Source organism: Calidris pugnax, unplaced genomic scaffold, assembly GCF_001431845.1.
Source record: "Calidris pugnax isolate Ruff unplaced genomic scaffold, ASM143184v1 scaffold9, whole genome shotgun sequence".
Lineage (NCBI taxonomy): Eukaryota > Metazoa > Chordata > Aves > Charadriiformes > Scolopacidae > Calidris > Calidris pugnax.
This window is the reverse complement of record NW_015090778.1, coordinates 7,662,573-7,683,398: the sequence shown is the minus strand read 5'-3', so window position 1 is coordinate 7,683,398 and position 20,826 is coordinate 7,662,573. Positions and strand designations below refer to the sequence as shown.

The following is a 20,826-nucleotide window of genomic DNA, read 5'->3' as shown; positions in this document are numbered from 1 at the left end:
GTTTTTGAGAACTCCATGTTAAACTAAACAAAACTCGCTACAGAAATCTCCGACTGTAAACCCTGCTACAAAAGCCTCCAACAGGCAAATTTTAATTCCTTTGCCAAGGGATTTAAAGAAGCAAAGAGCTTCCAAAATAATTTTATATACAATTAATACGAGTAAGATTAAGCTGCAGCACTACAGTGAGACAAACAGACTATTCACACCTACCAAAAACATGTTACACGGTTAAAGTTTCCTCAGTTGACTTAGTATGCATCAAAACTACTGTGTTCAGTTACTTATTTTTCCTTGCTTTGTCATTAAGCAGAAGAAAAGTCTTTCTCAATAAATATGCCTAGGAGTTAAACAAGAACAGACTTACCTTAAAAATATGTACTTTCTCACACATACCAAATACACACATGCCTCCCGTATTGCAGGTGTGGTTAAAAGCAACAAAGGCAATAAAAACACCTTTAGGCTATGTACCCATTCTATTCTGTTTTGTTACTAAATTGCATTTCAGGATCCTAAATTAGCACTTCTGATCAGCTCTACTACAGACTGTACAAGGGAATTTGATAATATATATGGAATTATTTAAGATTTTTAATGTTTTCATGAGTAAGTAGGCAATTGCAAGGCATCCTTTAAAACCTACATTTACAAAGGAGAAATGCTACAGAAATACTTCAGGTCCAGAAGAACAGCACTTTGTTCCTGAGTTTTGCTTTAAAAACAGATGGTTTCTTCACAAGGTTAGCAAGTTTGCAGTGGATGCCAGGAAAAACTGCAGCATTTCTGCAGCACCTTATCTTCACAATTACTTCTTCTTTCTGTATAAACACTGTTTTTAAGGCACACATAGGCTGCCTGCAAATTATTAAGATTATATTCAAGCATATTCAAACAAAACGGAGTATAATTCCTGAAGAAGTGATAATGTAAAGAAAAAGCTTTTAAATATAGCCTTGGGAATGTTCCTGGATGTCTCCCCTCACGCTTCCCAGCATACTCTCTGGGAGCTCCTGCAAAGACTCAAAACCTCTACACGCTTTCAGTCTCAGGCACCTTTCTGCAAGTTTCTCCGTGAGTTTTCACATCCTCGAGGCCAACTTTGAATTCAGTTCAGACTCCTCAGGAAAAACATAACTAGAAGGTATCACCTCTAAGCAAAATGTGGGAAGAAATTAACACACACACAAGCAGGAAATGTGAAAACTCTTCAAATACTGTACAGTAATTTTTTTTAACGCTTTTCTAAAAAAAAAAATTAAGAAACCAGCCTCACGCCTATGAGTCAATTCAGAATAGCGAACTTGACAGATTCCATTTCACAATACCAGTCCTATTATTTTCTGAATAAAAAAGTCAAACATGCATTGTTTCCCTACAACAGTTTCACTACTGGCTTAAACAAAAAACTACTTTCATATCTAATTTTCAAGACAGAATATCTGTTCTCAAACAAAATACTGCAGGGATTTATAATATACTTTCAGATGTTAAAATCATCACAGCAACTGCTGTAAATCAATAGAGATATGGATTAAGGGATTTTTTTTTATTAATGTGAGTTTTTAGGGAAAGTAAAAATTAACCAAAGAACACCATAGCTACTGTGTTTAAATTAAGAGCTAAACTTTAAAAAACAGGACTTAGTATTTATGTGGCTTTTGTTCAATAGAATTTGTTACCTACTGACTTTGGAATAAACTCAACTGAAAATGCTAATGTCTGAAAGACAGTAAAGTTCTGTGTGAACCCACTAATGTACATTATACATACAATATAACATTCTACCAGATTATGAGCGTTTCAGTAATACATCAGGTACTTCTCCATATCAGAGAAAAGCTTAACAACTATTTTTACAAATATACCCCAATTTTTATAGCAGTAAATAGATAATTACCTAAATGTTGAGAACTACACTTCAGATACTCAACACAGCAGAAAATCCAATGTTCCGGCTTTTTTTTCCCCAATTGTAGAAATGTGAAGAAAAGTAATTTTCATTACTTCTTTATGAGTCAAAACATGCAAAAGCATTCACAAGCCCCAATTTCCCAAAATTGTGAGCTTACTAGATATATTTTCCATGGAAAATAAAAGAGCACTTTAATCAGTGTTGGCCTTTGGGGCGGAGGAAAATAAAAGAGCATTTTAACCCACGTGGGCCTTTGGGAAGGGTATGTATTTTCTTCTGGTGTGTGCTACAGTCATGCATGTAAGGCAAAATTACTGCCTCAGAAAAATCCTGCAAACCTAGAGCTTACAGGGGTTATACTAAAAAGAAAAAGTACACGTGCATGAACAGAAACATTTAAAAAAAAAAAAAAAAGGTAGAAAAAAGGACGAATCAGCTTTACAGTATTCAGCTTAAACTTCCTGCCTTGAAGGAAGAAAAATACCCAAGGCACACCGTTTCAAAAAATCTGATACAAACAAAATAATTAATAAGCTTGGTTTGCCACCTGCATAGCCATTTTCGTGTCAGCAGCTAACAATACTGAAAGTAAGAAGCCCGTCTATTGGCGTATCCAGGCAAAGTTACGCCATGGTCTCTACACTTTAATGAGGACATACAGCACACACCAACCTACCCAACCTGTTGAACTGTTGAAAAGTATGTGACTCCCTCTCTTATAAATAATTAAGCCACCTACAAATTAGAGAAAATCAGCGGTGTGCAAGCGATGACGACTGTCAAGTCTGGTTTTGCTTTAGAAATAGCATGGTGCAAGGAAAACAAAACCTAGTTTCTTAGTAATCACAGAAGAAACACACCACACCTTCCAATTGTCTGCATAACCCACTTTGGGCCCGACCTTCATGAGCTGTATCAATCAGGATCATCTCCAGGACATGTTCCCCAAGCTATACAAATCACCATTAAGGGTGGCCTGGCTGTTTGGTAGCAAGTATATCTTCCTGCCGAGCAGGAGACGCAGGTCTGAATCTACCCTCTGGATGTAACCAACCAAGTCAAGGATCGGGAGGATAATTTCAGCCTCTATGGGAAGAGAAGAAAATTATATCTTTCATTACTCTGGAGCACCCCCTAGTAGTCACACAACATCCAGGCCTGGGGAAAGCTATCAGCCATCCCTGCCTCCAGGCCAGATGTAGGGAGGTAAACAAGGTGAGAGAGGACACGCTGTCACAACAGTAAGTTTGCTTGAAAATAGAGAGTATTTAATAAATTGTGTGTGCCGCTAATGGTAAAACAGGTTAGTTAAAGCCCTTGTTCTTACTGTCTTCAACACAAATAGCTCTCCTTCTGTAGGTCTGTATTTGTCAGGATATTAATGTATGTGCCGCTAGTGGTAAAATAGGTTAGTTAAAGCCCTTGTTCTTACTGTCTTCGACAGAAATAGCTCTCCTCCCGTAGGTCTGTATTTGTTAGGATATTGATAATGTCATCATCAACAGGGGAGTTAAGCTGACAAACATCAATACAGAGCCCAGTTAAACAGATGGCAAAAGGAGTTCAATTTTCCTAAGATCTTAGTTATTTATCAGTTGAAAGCCTGAAAAGTTCAGACACAGAGAGCTAGCAGAACAGTTCCTTTCCAGCTTAACAAGACTACTCAAAACCACAACATTTGAGAAACTTGGAAGAAAAAAAAAATAGCAGCTTGACACAGCACTATATTCTAACAAGAAAAAGAAAGTCTTATGATAACAGAACTTCTGAACGTCGAACTATGGACAGTATTTCTGGTGAGAAGGAAAAAACTTGTAAGTATCAGACAAGGCCACATTAGAACACCCTGGGCCATTGAAAAAGAGAGGAGACACAGTATCACCAGAAAGAGGTCAGTGCCGTTGGTATCTGCAGACAAGAATTTTTCTCTTCTCCTTACATCAACACTGCTTTTTGTACACCTTTAGCACCAAACCACTAAGCAACAACAGCTTTTTAAAAAAATAGCGCCAATAGACAAACCTAGCATTGCTAATTCTTTGAGAATGCCAAAAATATAGAGACTTGGGAAACATTCTATTTGGAAATACTCTATTTTTGTGCCTCTGGGTCTGAAAGAATAGAGTTAGAGAGTTCTTTCTTCCCTGGAGCAAAATTTACATAAGCATGTAGCTATTGCTAAATAACTTTTGCATTAGAGACAGCTCAGGGAAATGCCCTGTTCTTAAGACTCTCGAGTTTCATCAGATCACTGTGTAGGGCGTTTTATTTTTTTTAATTATTACTCACACTTGTATACTGAATCACTTATAAAACAAATAAGGTTTAATAAGTTTCAATGCCCAAGGCTACCTCAACATGATGACATCTCTGTCACGCAAGAACTGGGAGTGCTACACCCTGCAGCAATAACTAAAAAGCTGTTTGATATAATGGCAGGTTTAAAAGCAAACCTCCAGACCAAGAGAATTTAAAATGCAGATTCTTGAAACAGGCTAGAAGTTTCCTTCAAGTAAACAAATGTTATAAAAAAACGTAGCAAATTGTTTCTAATTCCACATTTATAATCCTGCAAATATACAAAGTATCCAAGCACAAAAGTGAATTTAACTTAATACTGCAATGTTAGTTTCAACAAAAAGAGGGCAGTTTTAAAAACTGAACCCAAAATACTGCAAGTGAAGACTCCTGCTAGGGCACACCTGTTGTGAAATGATATATTACTGACGACAGGTGTAACCAAAAAAAAGAAAAAAGCATCAGTGGAATTAAAATGTGTAATGCAGGCTGCGTGTTTCAACAAGAATCATGAAACAGTAGTACTTGTTCTACACATAATGCTGAGTTAGATTAAACAGTAGCATACCTAATCACCAAGTCTTAAGGCCACAAAGAGGCAGATCAAAGTGCAGCAACATCGAACTACTCATTGCGTACCTAACTTGCAGTTTCAGTTCATTGAAATGCAAGAGTTTCATGTCATTTTAAAACAGTTTTGCCATGCCAAAATCACTACAAGCTATTTCTTAAGTGTAGACCATAAGCAGTAGAACACCACAATCCAACGAAAATGCACCCTCTTAGGGGCAGCCCTAAACCGATCCGATTTTCTCCATCAAGGCTTTTTATTCCCACCCCGGTGGGTTGCATTCCCAAAACCTGCCTTCTACTGACAGGAAACTGAAAAATGGTAATTGTTCTTCTGTTTCTTCAGAAAGAAATGCCCAGGCAACTACAGTTCAACTCTTCAAGTAACAAACTGCTGGAGGAATCCAAGGGTGAAGAAGTTTGAAGCTTGTTGACACAAGTTTTAGCTGTCCCTCCTAAGGATGTGTTGTGCTTTATACACTTAGTGATTACTTACTTTTATGGTTAAGAGAAAAGATTTACTTATTTTGAACATTTTCAGTTGATATTTCCGATGTAACAACATGCTTTGTCACAAATGTGTTACAAAATTCTTAATATTAAACTCTTAAAATAAATATTTCCTACTCCACTCAAGCATGTCTGTGCACACACATACCTGCATACGCATCATTCTGAAAACCTTTATTCCCTAATGATATAGTTCATGCTTACATTGCAGTAATTGAAATTAAAACTTGGAGACTGAACGCAAGAAAAGGCTTTAAAAATTCAATCTGTTCATACCTACCAACTAGAACAGGAGTTATGAGCTGCAGGACACAAATAAAACTGGCCTGATAAATACCTTCTCCTACCCCACAGAGGAGGAAAAAATCATATAAATGCAATAAGGCAGGCTCCTGCTTCCGGGTATATTGTATCACATTCTAGTTTCGATTCTACTTGTTAAGTATTCACCTGTTTCGCTTAGTATGCACTAATGAACAGGTGGATAGAGCCAAAGCCAAACTCAAAGGAATTATGACAAAACACTAATGTATTATACATCCTACAGGTCTCATCATGTACCTAGAATGGCAGTCAGTCTCCCTTTCCAGATCTGACAATGAAATGATGAAACATCATTCTGTCTTTTGAAACATGCTGCAATGCATACAAATAATGCTTCCTCCTGCTTAAGCAGCAAGTCCTAAGTTATTCTAAATATAGATCATTTCTTGTATCTTCTGATTTGGAAGAGCTGCTAGAGAAAAAAAAAAAAAAAACCAACCCCAACACAAAACACACACCTCACACTGGTTCCAGAACCTTGCTTTGATGCTTAGTAACACACTGGATACAAGTCCTCATAGCAATTATTCAAAAAGAGCTGCAAATTTATGCAAATTATAGAAACTTGTACAAACAGCAGCAAATCCTTAAACCTGTGCAAAGACTGTACAAGGGCATGTCATCGGCATTTGCTCGTGCTACCTCGACTTCGGTCAACAACAAAACCAAGAAGAAACAACTCCATCCACACAAAGTCCCCCATTCGCTTCGGTCAACAACAAAACCAAGAAGAAACACACAAAGTCCCCCATTTCACCCAAATATATTCAAACATCAAAACTGGAACAAATACCAGAATTGTTATTCAATTCAGTATTTCAAAATGCACACCAACACTACTAGAGGTGTGAAACTACAAGAAAGCTTTTTATAAAAGTCACTCTTAGAATGTACAAGAGGAGTGCTATCATACAGGAATGGTTCAAGTATTATAGAGTTTTTCCCATTAGTAGTATATAAGTTTTAAAACCCAACTAAGAATTCAGCTCTTGGAGTCATGAACTATTCATTGCATTCATAAAACTGCAAACTTCGCAAGGTAAGGCGCATTAAACAAAAAACTTGTTCAGATTAGCAAGCAAAACCAAAGGAAACAGTGCATTCTTTCAGACTACTCAAGGACACCGTCTAACAAGTTTAATATGTCTTATTAAAACCATTAAGAACAACATTTTAGCTGAAGAAGAATGGCAACAATTCTCAAGAATCAAACACTTTGGTTATCAGTTCTAAAAAGTCTAGGAGAGACTACTATATCAGAAGCCCTCACTCTTAGAATGTACAAGAGGAGTGCTATCATACAGGAATGGTTCAAGTATTATAGAGTTTTTCCCATTAGTAGTATATAAGTTTTAAAACCCAACTAAGAATTCAGCTCTTGGAGTCATGAACTATTCATTGCATTCATAAAACTGCAAACTTCGCAAGGTAAGGCGCATTAAACAAAAAACTTGTTCAGATTAGCAAGCAAAACCAAAGGAAACAGTGCATTCTTTCAGACTACTCAAGGACACCGTCTAACAAGTTTAATATGTCTTATTAAAACCATTAAGAACAACATTTTAGCTGAAGAAGAATGGCAACAATTCTCAAGAATCAAACACTTTGGTTATCAGTTCTAAAAAGTCTAGGAGAGACTACTATATCAGAAGCCCAACTGCTTCATTTTGTACAGTTCCAAATAATTTATTTCAAAGGTTCTTTTTCGAAACAAAAAAAACCCAACCCAAGTTGAATTATGAAATTACCAGTACTAAAGAATCAGATACTTAAAAGCATTTTTGAGAGTTATTTGTCAGTATCTATACTGGCAACTTCACTATGAAATTACCAGTACTAAAGAATCAGATACCTAAAAGCATTTTTGAGAGTTGTCAGTATCTATACTGGCAACTTCACCCCAACTGCTTCATTTTGTACAGTTCCAAATATTTAATTCATTTTAAAGGGTTTTTTTCCAAGCAAAAAAAAACCCAACCCAAGCTGAATTATGAAATTACCAGTACTAAAGAATCAGATACTTAAAAGCATTTTTGAGAGTTATTTGTCAGTATCTATACTGGCAACTTCACTTGAATTTGGTGATGACAAGAATAATTAAAGAAAATATACATACACAGGAAGTAACATCTTCAAAACTGTTGTGGAGGAAACTCTGTCTGTATATTAGATTATTCTTTTTTAATAAACAGGAACCTCTCCATGCATTTTCTATTAAAGGTCTACCACACCAATATTGTATGATCATAAACACAATCATCTAACTTTTAAAGGCAAAACAGTATTTACCAGAGCCTGGAGCATGCCATTCATAACGACAGTCCCCTCCATGGTCTGGAAGGAGGATTTAGATAACATGGAAAGTGTCCAGTCCAGGAAGTCTGCCATCCTTTTTTGCCTGACATCAGGGCGGACAATAAATCTGTTACAGAAAAAAAAATATAACACTGCAGTTACTAACTTCACAACTTTCAAAGAAAAATAATTTTTCCTGCTATCCAAACTGGTTCCAGTTCCTAGAAACAATTCTCCAATGGATATTTTCCTTAATGACAAAGTGAGGGAACACTCTAAATCACTGTATGGTTAGCCCTTCTGTTTCTGAGCAAGGCTCTGACCTAGAATTTCATTTTCACTTCAAACCAACCTATAAATTGGATTCTAGAGATTTCTCATCTTAACCATAAAGCAACAAACTTTCCAAAGGTCCCACATAAAAATTATTTCCAACAGAATTAGTGAAAAGCTGAAACAAATACGAGGATTCCCCACCATTCTCACCAAGAAGAGCTATTCTGACAATCTAAAAATTGGTGCAGATCTACAATGTAACCATACTGCCCTGACAGCAGCCAGGCCCCTAAGAGCGAGCAAAACAGTATTTACCAGAGCCTGGAGCATGCCATTCATAACGACAGTCCCCTCCATGGTCTGGAAGGAGGATTTAGATAACATGGAAAGTGTCCAGTCCAGGAAGTCTGCCATCCTTTTTTGCCTGACATCAGGGCGGACAATAAATCTGTTACAGAAAAAAAAATATAACACTGCAGTTACTAACTTCACAACTTTCAAAGAAAAATAATTTTTCCTGCTATCCAAACTGGTTCCAGTTCCTAGAAACAATTCTCCAATGGATATTTTCCTTAATGACAAAGTGAGGGAACACTCTAAATCACTGTATGGTTAGCCCTTCTGTTTCTGAGCAAGGCTCTGACCTAGAATTTCATTTTCACTTCAAACCAACCTATAAATTGGATTCTAGAGATTTCTCATCTTAACTGTAAAGCAACAAACTTTCCAAAGGTCTCACATAAAAATTATTTCCAACAGAATTAGTGAAAAGCTGAAACAAATACAAGGACTCCCCACCATTCTCACCAAGAAGAGCTATTCTGCCAATCTAAAAATTGGTGCAGATCTACAGTCTACCATACTGCACTGTCATCAGTGCTATACTTGTTCTCTCAGATATCTGAAAAGGCGAAACACCTGTGATCTAACACACTGGATAGGTGAAGAGATGTATTTTACCCATCTAAGAAAGGTCAAAAGAGGTTCATCATGGTTAAACTACTTCAGCAAACCTATACTCTGTCGTGATCAGTGCCAGATGAGCCAAAGTTAGGACACCTGCTTCAGTTATCTAATTGAGTATTCTTAGCACCTGAAAATTAGAGTCCTTTTCTGGCAGAGATTCAGGCTAAATTAAGAAATTCTGTTCTCAATGCAATGAAAGGAAACAACAAGGTACATGGGAAAGCCCACAAAGGACAATTCATAGCTCTCAAAAAAGGATGTATGCAGAGCCTATACCTAGTCACTTTATACACCTACAAATTAAATGGGGAACTACACCAAGAGCTAACTAACGGGGAAAATTAAATGCAGAGAACACAGGAAACGTTGAGCAGACACGTGGTGACTTGAATTGTCTTTAAAGTCAATATCTATTGTGTTCAGCAACAGAACAATGAGGATTTGGGGGAGGGGTTAGCTGGGGGGGTGGTTTGTTTAATAACAGAGCAGCAGGGACAAAGCTGCCTTTTGCACAATAGCGCGGGGAACAGAAGTAACCTGTAAAGCAGAGGAACTGGTTCCTAGACCCTTTCTCAGCCCAAAGGAGTTTAAATCTTAATTTCTCAAAGGAGTGCCCTAACCTCCAGACCAGAAGCAAGATAAGGATAAGCCTCATCTCCTCCTACTGCAACCAGGTCACCGAGTAGAGGGAGAAGAGAATTCATGAAACAAACTCCAGCTCCTTAGCCCTATGAAAAGTAAATTACTTTGGAAAACAGGAAGCCTTGGATCCCAATGCTTTTAAAGTACACTTAAAATCCTTGGGAAGTTCGTACTCCTTAGAACGAGAACCCAGACCTCCTCTTCCTCAAGGAGTTTCCTACTCAGCGTGTTACAGAGTTAGACTCCTGTACCTTATCTCTGTCCATCCTAGGACTTTTGTGTTGCTGCCTAACAGTCCCACTGCAGGATGATGAAACAGTGACCTCACCTCACAATAACTATGCCCATTCATTAAAGAACTGTTTTGGGATATGAAAACAATGAATTCAAGTGCACAAAGGCCTAAAGGCCTTGGACATGGGTCTTCTAATTCCTGGTGAACTGTTTTAATCATTAGGCTACTTTGAAAATGGTGTTTTCATGATAAACTAAATAATTATAACTATGCTAAATAGTAATTTTGCTATGACGTGACAGCCTTACACAGCTTGATGCAGCTGGCATTAGAACCAGCTTAATGCATTCTATTACCTTATTTGTTATGAATATATACTTTTAATACAAATTAATTCAGCCAATAAAACGGAGGTGAAGGGAACATAAGACAACTGCCAATAACATGCCTGCATAGTACCCTGCGTTAGGATGCAAGGCACTTGTGAAATCCTCCTGAAATCCAGGGCTGAGCACTGCAAGGACACAAAGTTTTGCCTAATGCAATGCTGTAATCGATCACATTACTAAATACATGCTTCCACCAGTAATTCATTTTTACAGATACCCTGGAGTGTAAATGAAGTGCAAATTCAATCACTATAATGTGATGAAAGAATCTTTTTAAATTTTTGTCATCCTTACTTGAGAAGGCTTCCAAATACTGGTTATACCTTCAAGAATCTACCACAGCTGGTTGATTTGGGGTTTTTTTCTGGGTTTTTAGGAAGCGAAGAAGATAAAGGGCACATTCAGGCACCTATGAATGGTCAAGAATAATTCACTCTTATATCACACACTCTTATTCACCTCAAATCCTCTGATTCCATCAACTTAGAATCACTTGTGATAAGACAGATTACCAATGCAGATAAATAAAAATCCTAGGAAAGCTACTTCCAATCATCACTTACAAAATTACTACAAAAACTAATTAGAATAAGGAGACAAACCTACATTCTGTCACATGGAAATAATATGTAATAATTCATGCATTCACTTAGATTTTGCTCTGAAATATTTCAGAGGAAATCAGAAAAGTACAGGGCTAGTCACCAGAGAACAACCATTCTAGTCTCAACTCCTTTCCACAACAGAGGGTCAATTCTAAAACAAACAAACAAAAAAGTTTGTTTTGTCATCAGATTCTGAACTGTAGCGTTATACTGATTAAATAAAAATTTCTAAAGCATTTGAGTCCCATTACTGAAGTTCAGAATAAAGTTAAATTAAGTTGGACAGTTATCTCCTAAGACGATAGTTAGGATCTGCTCTACTAAATGTTATCTTTGAGGACTATTTTGATTCAATAAATCCCACAAATTTTGTTCCTCTTAATCCAGAGAAAAAGGTTAATAAAGATTTTATTGTTCAGACCAGCTACCCAAATCCACTGTCATCATTTCATCTCATTCACCCTACCGAGCCTCTGCTCCTGCAGCTACACTGGCAAAACTGTGTTGGCAGAGCCCCCTAGTGTAGAGTAGACGCTACTGTCAAGATTCGGGGCTTTTGCTTGCTTTAAAAAGAAAGAAAAAACAATTGGCAGAGCCCCCTAGTGTAGAGTAGACGCTACTGTCAAGATTCGGGGCTTCTGCTTGCTTTAAAAAGAAAAAGAAAAGAAAAAACAGAAGACAAACCGAGCTGACTAAAGCCCCTTTCCTCTAGAATATATTGGAATATGTACTGTGATATATAAAGGAAAAAAGGTATGTGTGCACTAACACAGTTTATAGCCTTTGTGATTTATTTTTATATGCAGTATAAAGGAAACCGATCTCCAGTAATGCACTAGAAGAAAGGGGAGATACAGAAGTTCATTATTTCAAATTTATAAACAACCCTAGCATCAGTATTACTGAAGTGATGCAAAATACTTCAGAACTGCACCTCTGCCACAAATTGCTTGGTGTCTGAACATCAACCATGTAAAACAACGGCATTTAGAAAGTTCCATTATCCTACATTCATTATCCTACACCTGTTTCATTTGATGAATTATTTGACAACAAGAAACCTAAGAAGACAGAAGTATTGTTTTCTGAATGAGAGAGTGAAGAAAGTGACAACAGGGATATTTAGAAAATAAATTTTAGCATTACTATTTCCTTTTACATAAGTAATACAGGGAAACATCAAAGCAGTGATACTCGATACCAATTCTCTATTGACCGTCCAACACACTGCAAAAATCAGCAGCAACACAAACTGTATCCTCCTCTAACCCTGTAGCACAAACCAGTCTCTAGAAGACAACTTGGACAGGATCCTGTTAACAGCAAAGATCTTTATTACTTGCAATAGATACCTGTTCCTCTAGTAAGCAGAAGAAAATATAGAATTTCCAATAATAAACACACTACTGAATCTGATTCAGCAAGTTTAACATCCCACATACAACCAGCAACTTCCAGTCCTCCCAACACCATTATTAGTAGCACGTCAGACTGAAAACTGGCAGGAGAAACAGGAGCTCGCTTTTTTCCTTTCTGCCAAGAAGCACAAAAGAGACTTACTTTGAAACCAGTACAGCAGCTGCATCTCGAGCCTTATCACTGACAACCAAGTAACACTAAAGGTAAAAGAAAACTAACTGTAAAAGAATTCATACATGTAAATTTCATAACAACTACATAACAACTTTGTACATGAATATACTACTTAATATTTATGATTACAAACATTATTATGATTACATATATTACGTAATTATTACGGTTACAAGCTGACCTTAAGATTTAAAAAAAATTAAATTTCCCATTTAACAAACCGTATCTCAGACAACAAAGTCTCCCTTCTAGTGTCTTTCAAAGCAGGTTTAGCTTTACTGAAGCCTTAATTTACAGTCATACTTGTGCTACTACGTGCCTACAAGTGATAAGCCACTTAAATGCTGCCAAGTGTTAAAAGCATAAGCTGTTCAGGTATTTGTGAGGAGGGGGTAGTGGTTTATTTTCATCTTACAGAGCTGACAAGTCAGCCAGTTCGGCTTACACGTAGTGAAACTATTATCTTTGTTGAAAATTCTTCATGCAGTCATAGCTTCCAATGTTCCAATGTTAATCATCCTGATAAATTGCTAATTTCCTATATAAGTCACCAAATACGGCTTTCAGAAAAAGCTAGCCAGTATTTTCAAATGCTAAAAGCTGTTAACACAATCAAAAGCATGCATTTGTATCAGATGGTCACAAAATAAGATAGTTTATCGCTCCAGGGAAAACAGGTAAGAGTCTCATCTGACAATAAAGCAGCAAAGAACATATGAAGATTCCAAAACTATGGAGAAATTCTTTACAGATTAGATAGGGAAAATATGGGCTTAAGTAATATAGTGAAAAGACAGTAATATATTACATATTGAAAGATTAAGCCTAAGAAAAGTATCACAGGTTTGAAGTATTACAATATGTATTATACTTACTTTTGCAATTTTAAGTATGCGATCCATTGTTGGCACACGAGCATGCCCTTCCTCAGAAATAATATTTCCATCAAACCGGGCCAGATCAAAAGGGATCAAGCATATCATGGAGAGCCATAATAAAAGCATATAACGAGTTTCCCAAGTCTGGAAAAGAATGGTAAAAAAATATGCACTCCATTTTCTGGAACATATTCCAACAAAGTGCCCAGAGCACAAACTCCCCCCCCCGAGCTCCAAGGAACTTTCAAAGTCAGATGATGAAGAGAAAACTCCAAACCTGAATGCTCTGAATTACCAAAGGAGACAGAACTACGAAAGATTCCAAACAGGAAAACAGTAACAAAATTAATGGACTCTCCTCTCTGAATCTGAAATCCAGACGAGTTTATTTTTGTATGAAAGGAAAACTGCATGTTGCCATTTTCCCGTTTTCTCTTTCCATTTGTGCCTCCAGTTACAAACATGAGAGAAATACATTCTTCCTCCTAATTTCTGAGATATTGTTGTCATAGGTTTACTGAAACAACTTCAGATCTATATTGAGAGACAGACAGACAAGGAGGAACTTTTATAAGCTTTAAAGTGGTATAACTACAACAGCAGCAAAATCGTCAGAATTGATAATGTTCATTAAAAATTTACTTTAATTAAGAACAGTAACACAATTATTGTCTTCATATCCATGATTTTTGTTACTTGTAACAGATCATGATTCCTAAATAATGTCTTAATTCTTCTGGAATTCCTATTTTTCCTTATTCAAAAATATAACACTATGAACTACGGTATCTTGGAGCTGGACTCAATGATGTTTATCGGTCTTTTCAAACTCAAAATATTCTATGATTTCATATTTTCAACGGTCGCTTAAAATTATTTGCTTTAATACTTTTTTGAATCAGAATTCTGGCCCAGAACATTCCCAGCTAAGTAAGACTTTAAATTAGCGCACATAATGAAGTTTTCAAACTGCAAACAGGTAGAAAAAAAATTTGAATTTCTGTGTTATTTTTCCACATCTAGAAAAATATTATCAAAAGGTAAAAATCCAAGCAATTCATGCCTTATGCCATAGCTGAGCAATTTCCTCCAATATTCACCTCCCTCCTTTCAAAAAGAAAAGGCAAAAAAAAAGCCCTCAGAGGTCTGAAGAGAGATATTGGGGGGTTGAGAGTGAATAAAATATTTTATGAGATTAAACAAAGAAAATTAATTATCTTCTTCATGTCCTCATCAAAATAAAAGCTCTCATACCAATTCTGACAAAACCCAAAAGTTCAAAAACTTGAAATACTCCATTTCCTATAATTTAACTTTTATGACTTTGAGCTAAATTAATGTGACTGCTAATGATATGCATAGCAGAAAGAGCATTTTTTAGTTACTCCTTTTAGAAGTTCAGTATCTTTCACTGCCTTTCTTACTACTGTATTTTCAATTAATTTGTTCCCTTATATGAGTGGTTAGATCTTACTTGTACCTCAACTGCCATCACCTCTAAATCCTTAGAACACAACCCATGAAAGAAAAACACAAGACCTCTACTTCAACCAGACATTTCTCTTCTGACGAGATGACTTTCATCCTAAATCTAGATATTCAGTTAACATTGGACAGGATGTATGACTGCTTTACACACTTTTTTCAAGATTTATTTTCTTACATCTTTCATCAGCTTTTTCTGTAGGAGACATAAAAGTTAAGCAAAAAGTGCAGCAAGTTCTCACCTCAGAGTCTTTTGGATTCTGGTCTCCAAGCATATCCAAAACTGGCTGTAGATCACCTACTTCATGAGGAAACAGCGGGAGGAAGAGTTTGTACCCTCTCACCTATAGCAGAAAGTATCAACATTTAGTTAAGCCATCCAGCAGCAAATACTGAAGAAAAAGACAAGACCCTTTGAGGAGCTTCTTGTTTATGATCCTCACGTAGTAAGAACAGTAAGGATATGAATTAAGGTCTTAAGTACCTTAAGATTTTTGCGTTTTTACAACTTATTAAGAATTAATGAAATTATAATTCTTTAACTTTAAAGCAAGGGACCTCTGGAGATTGCTTGGTCCAGCTCTCCTGCTAAAGCACGGTCACCTCCCGCAGGACCATGTCTGGCAGGGTATTCAGTATCTCCAGGGATGGAAACTCCACAACCCCTCTGAGCAATCTATTCCAGTGGTCAACCCTCACAGTCAAAACTGCTTTCTTATGCTCAGGTGGAAATTCCACAATCCATCTAATTCTTCATTATACTTTACTCTTCTTTTTAACATTATGACTCTTGTTTTACCACTTAGTATCTCAATGTCTGTAATTTTTTTGGATTTAGACCCTGATTTTTACTACTCCGGATCATTAAATAACACAAGCTATCATGACTCTCTTAAAAAAAAGAGAACTAACCTTTCACAGTACAGTTTAAAACATTTCATTGCATTACTCAATTATTTATGTCACTACTTTTTAAAACGTTAATTTTTTTAAAGTTATTTAAATAGCAAAGAAAATATGGGGAATTTACACATTTCAGTTACAGAACGTTAAATTTGGGGGTTTTTACCTTTGTAATGATGTAAAGAAATTTAAAAGCCAGGTGAACTAGTGAGGGAGGAGAATCCTTGTTCCGTACTATATCCAACAACGAACTCATCATCCACTCTAATGAAATGAGAGAAAAAAAAACCAAGTGAGACTACATGCAGTTAGCTTACAGTTTCTCATACTTTTAATAAAAAAGGGGGAGATAGCAGTCATATTACATAAATAATATCAACCACAGAATTGCAAATATGGACCTTCTAGTTTAACAGATTTTCAAGTATATGCACAAAAAAGTATTTAAAAATGACATCCTACCCAAGTGGCGATCCAACAAGTGAGGTTGCTCCTGGTACTTGTCCATTATACCTGAAAAGGAAAAGATACCTGTAATAAGCTATTGAAATTAAAGAGTCTTGCAGGCATTAATTGGAGATACACTCCTGATTCTGGACAACTTCAGCTTAACATTTCAGTATCCTTCAGCTAAGTGCTGCCACTACCTGTAAGCATGGTCAAAAAGTAAGAAAATTAGAGAGACGTAACTATAAAAATACAGTCCACTTTTGTAGTGCAATCATTTCCATTGAATCATAAACTCCCTTCCAGGAGTCTCTCAAATTACCACGGACAAATCTCACAGCGAGATGAAACAAGCAATCACTCCATTTCTTGCTGCCCTTCACCACAGAGCTCTTTGTGGCTCTCCATTCCTAAGCACAACTTACCAGCACACCATTTCTGATGGGACCCTACAGACAGAGGACATCACACCACATCAGGCTCTGCCACTCCAGGTGAACCAGCTGTGCACTGCCTCCTACCCAAAGCAGCCAGAATGCTGCTTTACACCTTTCTGCCTCACTGTTCACATCTTCTTCACGAACATACAGAATCCCACTTACTTTTCACACTGTTCCATTTACTAGCATGTCAAATTACCCACTGTCTTTAAAAGATAACTCAACAACAAGAACTGTAGTAGCATAACAGTTTTCCAACCCCGAGGCTAATACCGCCATGGGGAAATTCTCCCTGGTCACACTGGGTCTCACCACAAGGCTATCTTCCTTCCCATGCCTGGAACATATTTAAAGATATAGTTCTACCCCTAAGGATCTGTACTGAAACTGGGTATAGGCATTACAAAATTCTTATCTCTTTGTTTTGAGCTATCTTACTATACCAGGAACAAAAAACAACCTATTACTACTTTGCAAGTGAAGGTGCTCTTCACAATTCTCAGAGCTAGATTTTTATTTTGAAATTAAAATTATTCAGAAAATTATTCAGCAACAAACTTTAAGACTCCTTGACACATTTTATCCTGTAGCTATTACTACCTGTGCTCCTCAAAACTTTTCACATTACTTACTTTATCTTGCTGCCAGTAATATGTTATCTTCCTTTTGGGAACTGACTTGAGGACAGACAAATTGAAATTGAATATTGAAAAAAAAATTAAGAACATCTTGCCACAGTTTTTAGAAACAAAAGCATTTCAATTTAAACCTACAATCAATGAAAAGCAGCTACAGAAATGAAAGTTGGATTTCAGAAGAGATCATCAAGTGATCCAATATTGCACTGGAGATTGCCTGGGTCATTTTAGATATTTGGTCAGAAAACAGCTTTTTATTTGGGAAACTAAAATACCTTCTTAACCTCTCCATTTTCTGCACTTGCTTCTCTCTCAAATTTTGCTCTCTATCCCTTACCTCCACTGCTCACATTAACACTTAGATTTAAGACACAACACAACTCCAACGGTGCTGCAGCTGACCAGTGGATGACACTGCAGAACCACTTCCAAGACACCGGCCAGTCCAACAGCATCCTTGCAGTAACTGGTGTAATTCCACTGGGATACCAGAGTGCTGTCTCCTGTCAAGAGGGAAGCCTGAGCTCCTAATCATCAACTTCCCATTGTAATTAACAATACCTTAAACTGCGTACAGATAACATAACTAGTGAATACGAGAAATTCCATCATCACTCAAAGCAATAGCTCTCAAGCAGAAGTGCAATTTAATGGCAAATTCCTTATCTTGCCAAATTGTTTTCCCAGATCACAGTCCGGTAATATAAAATAAAAACCTAAATCTAAATGCTGAAGAGAATGAACTGAAAAAATGTTCTTCTAATGCTATTATTTCAAAAAAGATCTTCCTAAATTTTCCTACAAAATTATAGCTGCAGATTAAACTATCTTCCAAACTTCTAACAGGTCACAAAAAAATGAGCATCACATGGTTTTGTGAATGCTTTGGAGACCTGCGTTAAAATCTTCCGTAACTGATCATTTCTGCAGTATCTGGATACAGATGAAAGGTATTCCCTAAGCTTCAACATTATATCCCACACATTTAGCCTGTTTGGGACATTTTGCCCCAAAAGAATCAAATGATACCTTATGACATTAAATATTATAACCAAATATTGAACGACATGTACAGTACCGATCAGTTTTAAGTTTACTGGGCAATGATACACATGCAGGAAGTTTATAAATACAATTTAAATACATAGAGATGGTATATGTGATATGAAAGACAGAGAGGCATAGTGAAATCATTGGTTGGAGAAGGTCAGGGCCTTTCAGACACTGAGATTTTTTTTTCAGTAATAGCTTCTGTATCCCATCCAAGTCTACCATTTTGCCTGTGCTACAACACAAATATGAGTGTTCTTGCTGCTACTTTCTGAACGGCTACATGTTCATCATTAACCTCCTCAGATGCAACAGTTAAGTCAATTGAGTATAAATCTGCTGAGTAACTTCTGCAGGGCCAGATTTCCAAATTTGGGGGATTCTGGCTTATTGCCTGCCTACCTCGCTTCTTTTTGTCAAAAACACTGACACTGGATCAATATTTTAACAGTAAGTTTTTGCAATTTCACTGTTTTTTGCAAAAATACTTATAAAATGCTAGTCCACTTAATTTGACTCCTAAATACATGAAACTTTGAATTAGGTTTTGCAGATCACCTGGTCAGACTATTGGATCCAATACACAGATGTGGATTGTAACAGGCTAATTACCTAGGACACTGCTACATGCACATAATTACACCAATTCTACATTCAGCTGTGCTCTAGAAGCAGAATAGCTTCTGATGGCACAAAAGCTCAGCTACTAAGTCAGATCCAAGTTGCTTCCACTCAGAAACAATTTCGTGATCTGTATGGAGTCAGCTATGCTTTATATTTCATGTATAAGTAAAAATATGAAATGACCACTTTAAAGGTCAAAATGTATGCATTTTTCAAGTAATTAGGTACAAAAATGGCTTTGTCAGACACACAAACTTTAACTAAATTATTATCTGCATTTAAATAGGAAACAAGACTAAACATAGGTTAGCATTCAGATTTTTTAAATTCAAGACTTGGGTCTTTATTTACAATAGTTAAATACGACGTAATAATGGACTATCTATCTGGAAAACAAAATAAGTAAAAAAAATAAATCCAAACTACCTGTTGATAAAATTCCAGCATTATCACTAATCCAAAATTAGCAGTTTAGTCCTTTTTGGTAATGAATTCTTTCAAGAGACACAAGAACACACTCCCTTTGGGTGACGTGCTTACCTATGAATTTTTCCATTGTCGTTTCTCGAGTCACCAGATCCCCAAAGACTCCCTTCAGGTTACCGATGAGCCCCCGGACCTCCTGGCTCTCTGTGAAGCTCTCCAGGATGTTCCTCGTGGTGATGACACCCGGCTCCTGACTCCTGCCATCCTCTGTCTCCGGCCCCACTCCATCCATCTCGTCCAAAGCCATGCCCGTCAGCGCTCCCTGTCACAGCTGGTCACGGTAACAGCCGGTCACTCACAACATCCCTCCCCGCAGGGCCAGGCTGAGGCGACCCCTCCCTCAGGCGGCACCCCCGCTCCTCACACACGGCCCTGCCCGCCGCCAGGCGGCCCACCCCGCCCCTCCCCGCTGGGCGCCGCGGGGCGGAGGCCCGACCCGGCCCTACCTTTTTCCTCCCCAGCCGTCCCACACGGGCGGTGGCTCTCGGAGGTGGCCGGCGACAGCAGCGGGGACGGCGAGCGAGGCCCTCACCCCGCGGGCAGCTCCCGCGTACGGCGCCCTGGCAACCACCGCCGCCGCGCTCTCCTCCGCCGCCCCGCGCGCAGCCTCCCTCCTACGGGGCGTCGCGCGGGACCAAAGGCTGCGGAAGACGGCGCTCCCGCGCGTGGCCCCGCCCCTCTGCCGCGTGGGCGGGCGGGAGGCTGAGGGGAGGGGAGGGCAGAGGGCGGGGAGGCGGGAATCAGACTGCGCCGTTATTTGAGGCATCCTCCATTTCTCACCCTACCCACGCCAAAACATTGGATTATACAGTTAATTATCGACTCAAATTATAGAAAAAAAAATAAAATTCTAGGAACAAAGTCTGAACGCTGAAAACTACAGAAAAAAAAAGGGAAGGTATGGGCAGACTCAAATGGCTGCCCCCTTGCAGAAGTTCCAGTCCCTCATGCCAGATTCTTTCCCCGTTAGCTTTCTCAGGAAGGTATTGCGTCCTTTTGCAGCCCAAGACATACAACATCTCCATCCAGTCTTCCCACACTCTTTCCCCCTTGCTACCAAATATTTCAACAGGTATTGGCAGTACTTTTCTACTTCGGGTTTGATACAGCACCAACAATGGAGTCAAAAGTAGACATTGACTAAGCCACCCCAGGTTATCTTTTTACTTAATAGAAAATAAACTTGAAAGGTGAGACCAGCTGACAAACTGAAATTGGTGTGCAGGGTGAAATGAGCCACCCTCAAAGGTGCTTGTT

The 20,826-nt window shown here is 37.9% G+C and overlaps 1 protein-coding gene across 2 annotated transcripts in view; it reads right to left on the bottom strand.

The window, feature by feature from the left end:
- TBCD (tubulin folding cofactor D) overlaps positions 1 to 20,197 on the bottom strand; it is a 128,667-nt gene extending 108,470 nt beyond the window's left edge. The window contains exons 1-8 of one of the 2 annotated variants that reach the window (XM_014952916.1): positions 20,016 to 20,197; positions 19,624 to 19,840; positions 16,347 to 16,397; positions 16,051 to 16,148; positions 15,224 to 15,325; positions 13,494 to 13,640; positions 12,586 to 12,641; positions 8,504 to 8,636 (exon numbers count right to left, since the gene is read on the bottom strand). In XM_014952916.1, the coding sequence (XP_014808402.1) occupies positions 8,504 to 8,636; positions 12,586 to 12,641; positions 13,494 to 13,640; positions 15,224 to 15,325; positions 16,051 to 16,148; positions 16,347 to 16,397; positions 19,624 to 19,816 (780 nt within the window). In that variant the 5' untranslated portion in view covers positions 19,817 to 19,840; positions 20,016 to 20,197. Of the gene's footprint in view, positions 1 to 7,906; positions 8,034 to 8,503; positions 8,637 to 12,585; positions 12,642 to 13,493; positions 13,641 to 15,223; positions 15,326 to 16,050; positions 16,149 to 16,346; positions 16,398 to 19,623; positions 19,841 to 20,015 lie in introns of those variants that run through there. The other variant, XM_014952922.1, reaches the window with a different exon arrangement.
- Between the last annotated feature and the right edge of the window lie 629 nt (positions 20,198 to 20,826).